This window comes from Raphanus sativus, chromosome 2 (assembly GCF_000801105.2).
Source record: "Raphanus sativus cultivar WK10039 chromosome 2, ASM80110v3, whole genome shotgun sequence".
Classification (NCBI taxonomy): Eukaryota; Viridiplantae; Streptophyta; class Magnoliopsida; order Brassicales; family Brassicaceae; genus Raphanus; species Raphanus sativus.
Window position 1 is genome coordinate 33889820 of NC_079512.1, and position 12772 is coordinate 33902591.

At 34.0% G+C, this 12772-nt stretch overlaps 3 protein-coding genes across 3 annotated transcripts; 2 read left to right on the plus strand and 1 right to left on the minus strand.

Moving 5' to 3' along the window:
* Nucleotides 1-4137: 4137 nt before the first annotated feature.
* LOC108840037 (protein GLUTAMINE DUMPER 2) lies at nucleotides 4138-4853 on the plus strand. The gene has a single exon (XM_018612852.2). It carries the CDS (start codon nucleotides 4209-4211, stop codon nucleotides 4623-4625), a length of 417 nt encoding a protein of 138 aa, XP_018468354.2. The 5' UTR covers nucleotides 4138-4208; the 3' UTR covers nucleotides 4626-4853.
* Nucleotides 4854-6975: 2122 nt separating this feature from the next.
* On the minus strand, nucleotides 6976-9406 carry LOC108823476 (putative lipase YDR444W). The gene is made up of 10 exons (XM_018596697.2): nucleotides 9005-9406; nucleotides 8843-8910; nucleotides 8687-8757; nucleotides 8352-8594; nucleotides 8059-8222; nucleotides 7907-7962; nucleotides 7763-7815; nucleotides 7563-7686; nucleotides 7387-7484; nucleotides 6976-7301 (listed from the first exon to the last, which is right to left on the minus strand). Exons 1-10 carry the CDS (start codon nucleotides 9283-9285, stop codon nucleotides 7230-7232), a joined length of 1230 nt encoding a protein of 409 aa, XP_018452199.2. The 5' UTR covers nucleotides 9286-9406; the 3' UTR covers nucleotides 6976-7229.
* Nucleotides 9407-10719: 1313 nt separating this feature from the next.
* LOC108843698 (pathogenesis-related protein PR-1) lies at nucleotides 10720-11718 on the plus strand. The gene has a single exon (XM_018616952.2). The coding sequence runs from the start codon at nucleotides 10871-10873 to the stop codon at nucleotides 11483-11485; it is 615 nt and encodes a 204-aa protein (XP_018472454.1). The 5' UTR covers nucleotides 10720-10870; the 3' UTR covers nucleotides 11486-11718.
* Nucleotides 11719-12772: the final 1054 nt, after the last annotated feature.

Here is a 12772-nt window from a genome sequence, read left to right on the forward strand (position 1 = left end):
AAATAAATATCTCGATTTTCGGTGTTCTCCCATGGCGATGACGATTTCAAAACTCATTAATCGATGGTCTAATGTTTGATACTTGTGAATCTGATGTTTTTTCTTTACGAATCAAAGTATGGAGTAATTAAATCTCTTTTGAAATAATTGGTTTATTTTTCATTCTGTTTCAAAGTATATTGTTTGCATGTCTAGTTACACCTAGTTAATTAATAAATGTCCATAACATTTATAAAGCAAATCAATTGTTTCCTAAAAATAATGTAGTTAGCAAGAATATAGGCAATTTCCTCATTCTTAACTATGTATTAATCTTATATTTAATATTGAGTACTCTGCAAGTTCAGTTAAACAGATTTTACTGGGAAAAAACATAGATAATTTATTCATACAATAATTTTTTAGATTTATTGAGACCTAACTCTATGTGAGGTGAATAAACATTGGTTTAGATGAAAAGGGAAATTCAATTTTATCTTGAAATTATTTTAATAGAGAATGGAAGTTAAATTTTATTTTACGACAATAATAATTTCGAAATTAATATCCTAGATTTTTTTTGATAACAAATAAATAATTTTGAAATTTATTTAATACAAAAAGTTAAATTTTGTTTTAGGACAACACATTAACTAAACTGAAAAAGACAAACATTAAAATAGAGACTATCTATAAATAAAGAAAGTAATAAAGACACATTTAATAAACTGGTTAAGACAATCATTTTTTTAGGAATGTTATTAATAGGGTCAGTGGCATGTAAGTGTAATTAACATTGAAAGCTCAGGAACATTTTATAAATGTACTTCTCTTTTAATAATAGAGATTGGTAACTTATTATACAATGGGTTGTGCTAATCGTGTCAATGTATCATCAGTCTAGATTAAATATGGAAACGCAGGCTGAAGAAAGAAATACAGAACACACATATTTGGGCATTTTTTTTTGTGAAACAAATCTTGTCTATATGTAAGAAAATGCTTCAAACATGTGAGAAGAACAAAAATCTGGTGCAAAACAACAACCGGGACATGCATAGATTCTATCGGAAATAAATTATATCTTTTATCTGCTTCTATGGTTTCAAATCAAAGAAAGAATCAAAGTATAGACGAACCATGTGTAAATGCACTCATAGTCTTTGAACATGCGTAGGGGCCGGACCAGCCTATAAACTCATATTCTGATTGTAACAAAACAATGAAACAATATTCCTCTAACCGATTGACCTAGCCGTACTAGGGTGAATAGTGTTATTAGTTATTACCTCAAAACTGAAAAATATCTGAACGGACAAATTCATTAATAATAAAATGAATGTGTGGGTAAATTACAATGAGCAAAGGCCGAAAATGGCGGAGGATGGACCAGGCCAGGGTGCTGGTCGATAAGGACGTCTCGACTAAAAGCCTAAACACCTTCCAAGGGTGGGTTCCTACAGCTGCTGGTCCCCGTTCACAATAGTATCGCATTTCCTCTCTCACGAGGAAACACTCTCTTGCTTTACTCCTATTCCCTCTTTATTCCTCCAACTCTTTTTCTTCTTTTTACAGGTTCTTAATGAATCATGTCATGGTAACGAAAAATAAAACTTACATATCGCTCTGTTTTTGTATCATACTCTTTGTTTCTTCTCGCCGACGTGTTATTCCTTTTACATAGTATACAATTTTAACATACACTTGTGTAACTAACTCCCACGGACGTTTATTAGTTGAAACATCTGATATTGTTCTTACATATATAACCTAAATATATGTACATTGCTATATATTTGACTTGATGGCATTAATATGTTCTTGTCGCATGAGCAAGCAGATTTGATGAATAAGTACCACATTACCATTTTATGGCAAGTGTATGTCACCCAAAAGGTAGAAGTATTTACTAATACGAATAACACACAGATTATCATTTTTCTAATAAACATAGTTCTGCACATGTATAACAATCGCCACAGCTATTGTTCTTTAATCTGTTAAAGTTTCTTTTTTTCATCAATTAAAGTTTTTTTTTTGAAACACCATCTATTAAAGTTAAAAGAAGAATTTGAGATATTTTCTTTTCATAGACCTTATTTTTATTGCCATATCTTCTCTTTTTTTTTTTTAGAGTAAATCTTGATTATTCTATAGTAACTAAAAAATATTCTTTCTAGGCGTTCGAATTTAAAAGTAACTAGTGGGGGGCATGCAATAATTAAATTTCTTGCATTCTATAGGTCTCGAATCATCATAGCTCCATAAAGATAGATGCTCTCTAATGGCATATAGTATATTAGTAACAAGTGATGATACTCTTATCCATTTCAGTTAGATACATTTTCAAATCCACTAATCTGTTTTTTAGAAGTTACCTTAGAACACCCACACTGATATAGTTTTCACTTTTCAGTAAGGTTAAAATCTCAACAATATATTATCATTATTTAGTTATTTAATTAAATTTTGGTTCTTAACTAAAATTGAACCGTTGATTTTCTAACATCTCAAAATACTTCATTTAAAAAAGTTCATTTGTCTCTCCAATTAAGAAGAAAAAGGAGAAAACATGTATATTAATTGTTTCCTTTGTTTTAATAAACTAGGCGAGCGGATCTCACATTCATATCCCATGTATATTTATTTACAATGTTAATGAGGATAACACATACATACATTTCTAGAGTTATTTCCTCATCCTCATCATGTTTCTTGACATTTGATATTCAGACGCATCATAGTGTTTGTGCCTTGTCCCATTGATTGACAACGTTTAACAAAGTTTTAGAAGTGGTTAACTCTATTACAATAATCCCTATGTCAAATGACTTCACATTCACTCGTTTTGTTAGCGAACTTAGAAATAGACATACAAATGAAGCGTTGTTTATTTATTTATTTGGTTAGAAATAGTCATCGATGTTACTACTTTTGTTAACGCCCGCTAAAATGTGTGTAAATACAAGAACGATGGGGCGTCTTTACATTAACCTGAGACTAAAGTAAAGAATGCAAGTGTTCTGATTTGTTGAGAATCACAAAAAGAGGTATTCTCGTTGTTCACCACGAAAAGACCTGAAGCACCCATCACTTTCAAATAAACTGATTCTGATTGGTCTAAACCACTATAGCAGGATAATTACCGGAAGAAATAGAAACTTGAATCGGTGATTACTTCCATTTATTGATTTGTTCGAGAACTAATGGACTTCTAGGTCTAAATATGATTCCTCAAGATTCATGCATAAACTCAAATCAAATCCTGGAACGTTGATACAGTACTACATACTTGTTAACTTGTGTAGGTTCAGTTCCAATCGTAAAGGAAACTAAACTATAAATACCTTTACATTAAACTATTAAATTCTATAGGTTTTGGTTTTATAACTAAAGATAATCTTCTAAATTACAAAGTTAATATATATTTTAGACAAAGTATCATTCAACTTATGTATTCCATCTCCACCACAACTTTTGTTGTGTATGTGCGTGTATATGCATAATGGTAGACATGAAGATGATGGTTTATCTCAATAGATTAATGTAAGAGGGGAATTAGGTTGGAATATTATAATGTCTCAAAATTTGTTGGCTTGGATGCTTTAAAAAAGTTGTCTTAGAAATTCCTTTTTACTCTACTTAATGATGTATATTTACTAAACATAATAGTAGTGGACACATCAAAGAACAATATAGAAATAGTAATGAATAAATTAAAGAAAATAAGAAGAAAGAATGTGGAAATGGAGAAGTGATTGGAAACTAATGGAATATCCGTTTCCTCCTTTAACATGGTGGAAGCTGACTCTAAACCCAACCCTCCATTACTCTACTGATTCTATCATTTCATTTCACAGCCAGTATATATTCCAAATAGTACTATACAGTTAATGTATGTTACATATATTGTTAAGAATTTCACATTTAAATGTGGTTTGTAATACTAAATAGAGTAAAATATAAACGATGTATGAATATAATTAAAATCTAAAATATATAAATAATATGCTACAAAAAATGTTAGAGAATATCATATACTACTGTTTAATTAAGAAAGATAGGTAGATAGGGATAATAGATGAAACGTCATGCACAATCCAATGCGTTAAACAATAATTCCCTTACTATCTTCTATAAATGGCCCTCACAACACAATCCTTTCTCCACACCACTTTATTACTTTAAACTAAAAAAAAACATTTCATTTGTTCACTTTGAGAAAACACATGCAGACAATGGAAGGAAGACAATATTACCAAAACCCCGAAGGAAACAATCATAGCTCTTCAATGGTGGTGCCACACTCGCCGTGGCACTCTCCGGTTCCTTATCTTTTCGGTGGTTTGGCCGCCATGCTGGCCCTCATCGCCTTCTCTCTTCTCATCCTCGCTTGTTCTTACTGGCGGCTCACTGGCTCGGCTGAGAGTGATCTCGAGGCCGGAGATGATGAAAAACCCGAAGGTGACACTCACAAGAACAAGACCACAGAGTTGCCAGAGAAGTTTCTCGTCATCATGGCAGGAGACGTCAAACCCACGTACCTGGCTACGCCGGCGAATCGGTCTGAGAAAAGCTGTACTTGCGGTGATAATAAGGAAGAGGTTGGTAATAGTCAGGTGGTGCGGCAGAGCACTGGAACTTGAAAACAGAGTAATCATTACTGACTCTGAATTATGCGTTTAGAGGAGCGGATGGGATAAAACTGGGTTTTATTTCACTATTTTTGTCTGGTTAAACTAAAACGATGTTTATGCATCATTCGTGTGGTTTTTGGTTCTTTTTAATCTTTGCTTTGTAGTACATTAGATGATTAGTAACTACTAATTGAAAAATTGACTCTTAAGTTAATACTTATGAGCTGTTCGACTTCATACATCATTATTAGTTTAGTTACGTTGGATCGATGCTAATGGTAGTTTAGTCGTAACCAAAGAATTGGCCAAGTGAACAAAAATGTAAGTAACTATCAACAATGATATTATGCTGATCTTGATACGTTGGTGTCACCGTTGTGGCGAGCCGAAGTTGTTCATGATTCTCTCTTTGCACCTTTTCTCCCAGATTCCTAAATATTTTGGATAACTATCATCAAGGTTTTCTTCTAAAATAACAAATAGACCTAAATACATGTATATTTTTTCGTAATTTGATCTTTAATTATAACCTTTCACTGAGATGAAAAAGTACTAACGTTATCGGTGGACAAAATTAAAACTATGATCCTTTGGATGAACCAGTACAATGTCAATAGTGACTACAACGACATAACGACTGAATTGACTGACTTTTTTTTTACTATGGGGACAATTGGCACAGGTTGTGTCATGTGTGTTTGTCATATCTTTTCTTGTCCAATTCGTACTATGTGTATGTGAACATATGAAACAATTGAGATTACAAAAGAACACAAAAAAACAGAAAAAAAACAACAGCAATAAATGTGAAAAAACCGTATTGAGTCTTGTGAATCCTTTGACATCAACAAAGACATCAAGATATTTGGTGTACCACCCAAGATAGGGTATGATACTGAAGACGTTTTTCGAAATGTCCTTAAGCTTTTAGTTCCCTACGGTGACAATTATTTGGCTAAGTATTGTGTAGAGGTTGATAAACCTATTGTAGACTATACTCAGGGCCGGCCCTGGGGTAAAGCATGCAAAGCAGTGGCTTTAGGCGCCATAGCTTTATATACTTTACGGGGCGCCAACATCCTGTTAAGTCACTGTAACCTAGCGGTTTGTGTTCAGCACCACTGAGATGTTGGTGGCGGGTTCAATTCCTCCTCCCTTCATATTTTTCCTCCTTTTTTTTTCTTTTGGATAAGTATAGTAATTGATACCGATTTGACATGAACAATTTGGTTACCTTTTCTGACAACTTAGTTTCTTTTATTACCACACTATATTAAATGATATATATCATTAATAAACTATTTAACTAATTAAATCTTTTTTGATCAAAACTAATTAAATCCTGATTATTTTTAAAGGAGATATTTTTCTTTTTGGGTCTCCATTTTTTGTAAATTTTTATATTTAATGAAAAATTATATAATATGAGAATACAAAATATCCTAAACTGGGTTCTAATATTCTTTGAGATATTTCTCAAAGTGAAATAAGTGTTAATGTTCAACTTTTATCATATGTATTGCAATATTATAAAATTTATGTTATTTTTTAAAGGAAATTAAAATACAATTAAGAATCAATCAAATGAATTATCAGTGGAATGCAAACCATCTAAAATGTGGTTATTCAAAAAAAAATTTGAAACTAATGGTTATTCAAAGTTGATCAATGGTTTTGCGAGAATTTTTTTTTTCGTCTAAATCAGATGAAGCTTTAGTAACATATATTTTGATTATATATTAAAAGTAGCAATAAAATTGTAGTTATATTTATGGGGCATTATTTTTTGGATTTGCTTTAGACGCCATATTAATCCGGACCGGTCCTGACTATACTAAGAAGATAGGTTAGCTTTGGGCCTTTTAGTAGGTTATAACCCAATCTAAATCACATCTAATTCAAGATGGTTTAGAGGTTGATTGGTTAGTGCTTTGGTTTCTGTGGATAGCAAAAAAATATTTCTACAGCCACAATATTTAACAGTCAAGCTTTGCTTTGATTTTTAAAACCCACAGCTACGTTTCCTTTTTTTCCTTTATTTTGGCTATAGACATCAATTTTTTTCACAGCAAAATAATAGTGTTTTAGAAATTTAATTGTGAGTTTTATAACATACAAAATCACGGCGAAAATCTTACAGCTGCAGCAAAACAATACACAGCATAAATTATACAACAAAAAACTAAAATCGCAGTTTCAACCAATCAGACCCTTAGTCTTTTAATAGACATAGAAAGAAGGCACCATAAATTACATCAAGGATTTGTATATAATAACATAAGAGTCAAGAAGAGGTTTGACAAACAAAAAAAACAAGAGTCAAGAAGAGGTTTGACAAAAAAAAAAAACAAGAGTCAAGAAGAGATGAAAATGTTAATAGTTTTACAAAGAACGACTAGATCTGTACAGATTCATCGTTCAACAGAATATAATAAATACATTTCAAATAACCAAAATGTAAAGTCGCAGAAACTTTTCCATGATTTGTAAGAGCATCATATGATACAAAATAACCAAAGCAGATACAGTGTAATGCTTTTATCCACCTTTATACATTGCTGACTTAATTGCAGCGGTTGAAACTGTGAACAGCTGGATGAAAATGTTTGGGGGCTAGAGACAGAAGTGATCCATCATGTGAAAGACCACATCTTTACCATCAGAATGTAACCAATATGTCTTCACCTACACATTCCAAAACCATACTATATTAAATGCCGTTTTAAAAACACAAACAGCTAAGTTAAGAGTACCCTATTAGTAAACTTACCTGAATGGTATTATGAGCTACGTATCGTTGCTTGCTATTGTGAAAGCTTACATCTACTCGTTCCCAAGACAGTTGACCAAGCCCATGTAGCATTTCCTCTATGTTCAACACAAAAAAAGAGGGTTAAGTTTGGCAATGCTATGGATATACAGAGTCAAGTGAAGAAGAAAGCAAACCTTCAAGATCAGTGTTTTCATCTTTTACTACTGTAGAGGTTGACTCGCAACTACCATTGTCCACGTTTCCATGTTCCACGTATACAATGTGTGGATAGTTTGGATCAGTTGCTAGAAGATTTGGCTGTAAGATGAGAGAGTACACAAGTGTTACTGATAAATCCCAGACTGTGCATAAGATTAAGTTATAAATGGATTACCTTTGGGAGCTCGTTTGGGCGGCGAATTGAAGATGTCCTCCATCCAACCATGTCTATGTAGTCTTAAGTAAAGGCAAACACTGTCTCTTGTAAAACGAAAATAAAGTAAACACTTATCGCTATGCTTTATTCAGGAAAGGATACAATCGAAGTTCACGTTTGCATACGCCACACGCCGCTTGAAAGCATTTAAAGCCGATCTGTTGAGTTCATTAGGTAACGTATGAGTAGTGTACATCTCAATTTGCACGTCACCAATTGAAAAAAAATACACAGAGGCAGAAGCATTTTTTTACATGAATTTGAAGTTGAAAGAATCTGTAGCCATCCGGATAAGAAGTGGGAGGTTCCCATCATCGCTGTCCACCAGAAACAAATGCTTTCCTGTTCTCCCAGCAGCCAAGTGTGCGGTTTGGGACGCAGTTCTTTCAAGAAAAGGAAGGCCACAGAGAATCGGGAACTGAAGGGAAAATGAAAGCAGAGGAGAGAGTAAGCATCTCACACAGAAGCTACTAATCTCTTAGATACGCAAAACCTTAAAAAGGAAAAACATTTAACCTAGAGTCTAGACACGCAATCATCAGTTCACCTGTCTGTGTCCCCTGGAACCAAGATGAGGCGTTGCGAAAGTTATAAAGTTCATAGGTTCTAACCCAGCAATTTCGCCGCCGCTCTTGGACTTTGAAGGAGAGTCCAAAGAGTTGGCTTCTTCACCAGTCTGCTGCTGTTCATAAAGCTTCCCTACGGCGTATCTCGCAACAAGACCTCCTAACGAATGAGCCACAAATGAGATCTTCTTCAACCCACCCCTGTTCTTAACAACAGACAAAACCTACAAACAAAAAGATATCAAAACGTAGAAATCAACAAAACATATAATAAGCACACACTCAAGTAAAAGATCCAATAGAAGAGAAACAGCACCTCATTAGCGAGGCGTTCACCCATCATATCCACACCATCAAACGTCAACGTTGCACAATTACTCTCACTACCTGCTCAGAGCAGTTTCATCGAAAAAGTCAACAACTTTCGTCAATCAGATGCTATCAAAACCATAATGTTTACAAGAAGACTCACGGTGCACGAGCACTTTGTCGGGGAACTTCTTCACGAACTGCTCCGCCGCATACTTCCAATCCGCCGAACTAAAAAAATCATGATCCAAAGCAGAAACGAGCAAACTCTGTAAACCCATAAGACTGTAATCTCAAACCAATTTCAAAGTTATAAGCTTTTTACCTTCCGATGATACCGTTCACCATGACCACCAAATGATCAGGCTTCTCACCAGACTCCACGAACAGATCCTCTCCGCCGCCGCCGACGCTGTCCTTCTCCGTCGTCACCTCCCTTTTAATCCGATTCGCCGCAAAGCAACCGATTCCGAGGCGCTTCATCATCTCCATACGATCGAGGCGGATTTGGAGCTGGTGTTGACTAGGCGGGAGAAATCGAGGAGAAGAGGGAATCGAATCGGGGATGAAGATATGGAGTGTGGAGAAGGAGGAGGAGGCAATCATGTGGAAGTAAGAGACAGCTTTTTGATTGAGCGAAATTGACAAGTCGCTCCAACCTTTTTTTTTTCACGGCGGAGAAACGTTACCATTTGCGGAGGCGCTAGGCTACAGTTTCGGTGACACCTGTACACTCTTTTTAGTCAAACTTTATTTTATTTCAAGTTTAGTAATTAATTTATGTGTTAATAAAGAAAAATTCTCTAGTTTTTTTTTTTTTTATAAACGTGGAGATTCGGCCGAGGTCAACCCACTAATTCTATGAGGTTTACAGCAGCCGCAAATTATTACCATTTAAATTAGTTCAAGTGGCCAGGAACGCGGAATTTTCTAGTTAATCAGAATAAATTATCATTAGAGATTAATTTTTCAAATACAGTAAGAGAAATTTTGGAGTTTTATTTGTGTAATGATGATGTGGTGGTAAATAATGGAAAAAAGGTTGAGTTTTTTTTATAAACATGTGCGCACTATAGCATATGAAATATGGTGTCGTCTGATTAATAAAGTATCAATTACAAACTATACATTTGACTGGTAAATCAACTAAACTGTATGATATTGAGATAAAAATAAATAAACAAGCAGTAAGATGAAAATTTTAAAACCAAATAAATTCAAATGCTATAAAGCTATGCGTTATGTTCTGTATACATTTGTTATACTTTCAAAATATACAGGATAGATTGATCAAATTAACTTGTTAGTTGATACTTTTTTATCATTTCGCATTTCATATTTTTATAGTGAATGGTACATTATCCAAAGAATCATGTTTCCAGATGGTGAAAATGTTAGAAGCTATATATGCATAATACATTCAAGCTATGTAAGATGTGATAACAGGAACAAATAATACACATGGTAAGTGAGAAAACAATAAGAACATGAGTCTTGGGTCCAAGTCTAATGGATATCGTCGATTTAAAAGTTTAGTCCATCAAGAAGCAGGTCTTGCCGATCAGACCATGGAGGACTGCAGGTTTTGCATGTGGGTTGGCAGGCGGCTAATATGTGTGCATAAAGATTTGGGAAAACATGTCGATTAATGGTCTAACAAACAGATGATATCAAATGAACCCTCTTGAGGAGTACCTTTCTGTATGTCAAAGGTCATGGCCCATACGATCGTATTAATATTCACTTTAGACCTTTATCGCAATCAAAGGCGAAATATGCGAGTGCAAAAATGTGCTGGCATGTTGACATATTAGAGTGTGTTTCAGTGACGACCCACTATTTTCCCCATGTCAATCTAATCTAATAATATTCGCGTTCACAGGACAACATACATCAACACGTTCATATTACCTCCAATAATACAATTCATGTTTACAATCAATCACTTTTTTCTTTTCCCATTTTGCAACCTGCCAAATTTACAATCTATCACATTGGTAACGCAAGTTACTCGGTTAGGATAAAAAAATAGGCAGCATCGCCAAAAAAAGCTCAAATTCATATCCATACATTTTCAACACAATTTATCCTTTCCTTTTTTCTTCCCTCAATATTTATATACCACACTTGAACCTCTGAAAACCATTAGCATCCCGAAAGACAAAAAAAAATCTCAAGAAAAATACAAAGGATGATGATCTCATCCTATTTACGTGTAATATTACTCTTATTATGCGCCACTGATCTCTACGCTTCAACATCAATAACCAGAACTAGAACCAGAACAATAACCAAAAGCAGCAGATCTAGAAGCAGATCGAGGACTGTATCATTACATCATGTGTTCCAAACTAGTAGGTCCAAGTGTCTGGGATGTCACCACGACTCGTTACAGTTCTTGTTCCGACAAAATTTGGTTCGTGCCCAAAGACTCGAAGCTCCTTTGATTTGGGACCGCAGACTCGAGCACTACGCTCAAAACTGGGCTAATCAAAGAAAAGGAGATTGTGCTTTAAGACATTCTTTCCAAAACGGTGAGTTTACTCTCGGCGAAAACGTTTTCCAAGGTTACGGCAAAGACTGGTCCCCGGCCGACGCAGTGGTCGCGTGGGCCAGCGAGAAGAGGTATTATAATTACGGTTCCAATACGTGCGACCCTGGGAAGGTGTGTGGGCATTACACACAGATGGTGTGGAAGAACACGAGGAGGGTCGGGTGTGCACGTGTAAAGTGCGACAGTGGTGCGATTTTCATGACTTGTAACTATGATCCTCCCGGTAACTACGTCGGCCAGAAACCCTATTGAGCGATCATTCATCTACTCTTTGATCTTAATTTAGAAATTGTTATATGAAAGGAAGTTAAGTGGATGTATATAATTTATTTGGGTATTTTACTAGAAAATAGACGCCTTTTGTGTGGCTCGTGATACTGGTTATGTTTGTATCTCTAAAAGTGATTATTTCAGTTGATGGTTGTAATTGCATTTACGATATATATCCGTCCAATTATAAAAGATAATATGTTTTTCTTTTTAAATTCCAAATGCAAATAGAAAAAACATTGTTTGTGTTTAAATTCCATATATAGCAAGCTAACACAAACTGATATTATTTTGATTCATATTTATAAAGCATATAGCTAATATAATAAACAAGTACTCTTTATTTGAAACAATAAATAATCAAATCTCTATTCAATACATAGTTTTATCTTCGTTTGATTAATTACCCTAGCTACAGACAATCTATCCGAGAGGCGAGAATCAGTTTCACGTTTTATTTTGGGATGATTACATACGTCAATCAATTGTATTTAGTAGTACTAGAGTCTTTGTCCGCGCTACGCGCGGAAAATGTGTTTAATTTCGATAGAAATCTTCAAAGATTTAGAAATTGTAGTTGTTATATTTAATAAATGTTGGACGGGTGGAATTGAAGATATGGAGCTTGTTCTTTAAAATATTCCTAAGGTTTTTATAGGATTATTTACGTGGAGAAAGGTTACCATTGTCAAACTTTTATGGTGATGTGGAATATGGTAGAGAAAGAGTGTGGTAGCTGAAATAATGATCGAATCATGTTTAAAATTGATAAATTCTGTATGAAAGCAGGAAAAGTTGATACCATGAATAAAAACAGAAATCTGGAATCAAATGGTAGAGTATTTCTAAGAAATGATAGGCAGATGTAATGTAGTCTGTATGAAAGGGAGAGCCTGAAATTGTTAAAGAAGCAATTAGTTTACTTAAATTTGAAATAGAAATGAAGGCATAATAATTTTTTGAATAGACATAATTTTTATTTGAATTTTATCGGTTTACTATTATGTGAATATTTGATATTGTACGTTTTATTGTTTATCTTAGTTTCTTAATTATGGTTATTTTAATATTTCAATAAATTTTCGATTTTAACTTATTTATGAATGGATAATATTTCAATATATCATATTTTTAGTTTTAAAATAGGATTAATATTTTATGAAAAAAAACACGACAATAAAGATTGTGAAGGTAGAGAAAGATGTTTTTTTCTTCTCTTTTATAGAATTCTGCTTATTCTGCTTATTTCTTATGTGGGATGATGTATAT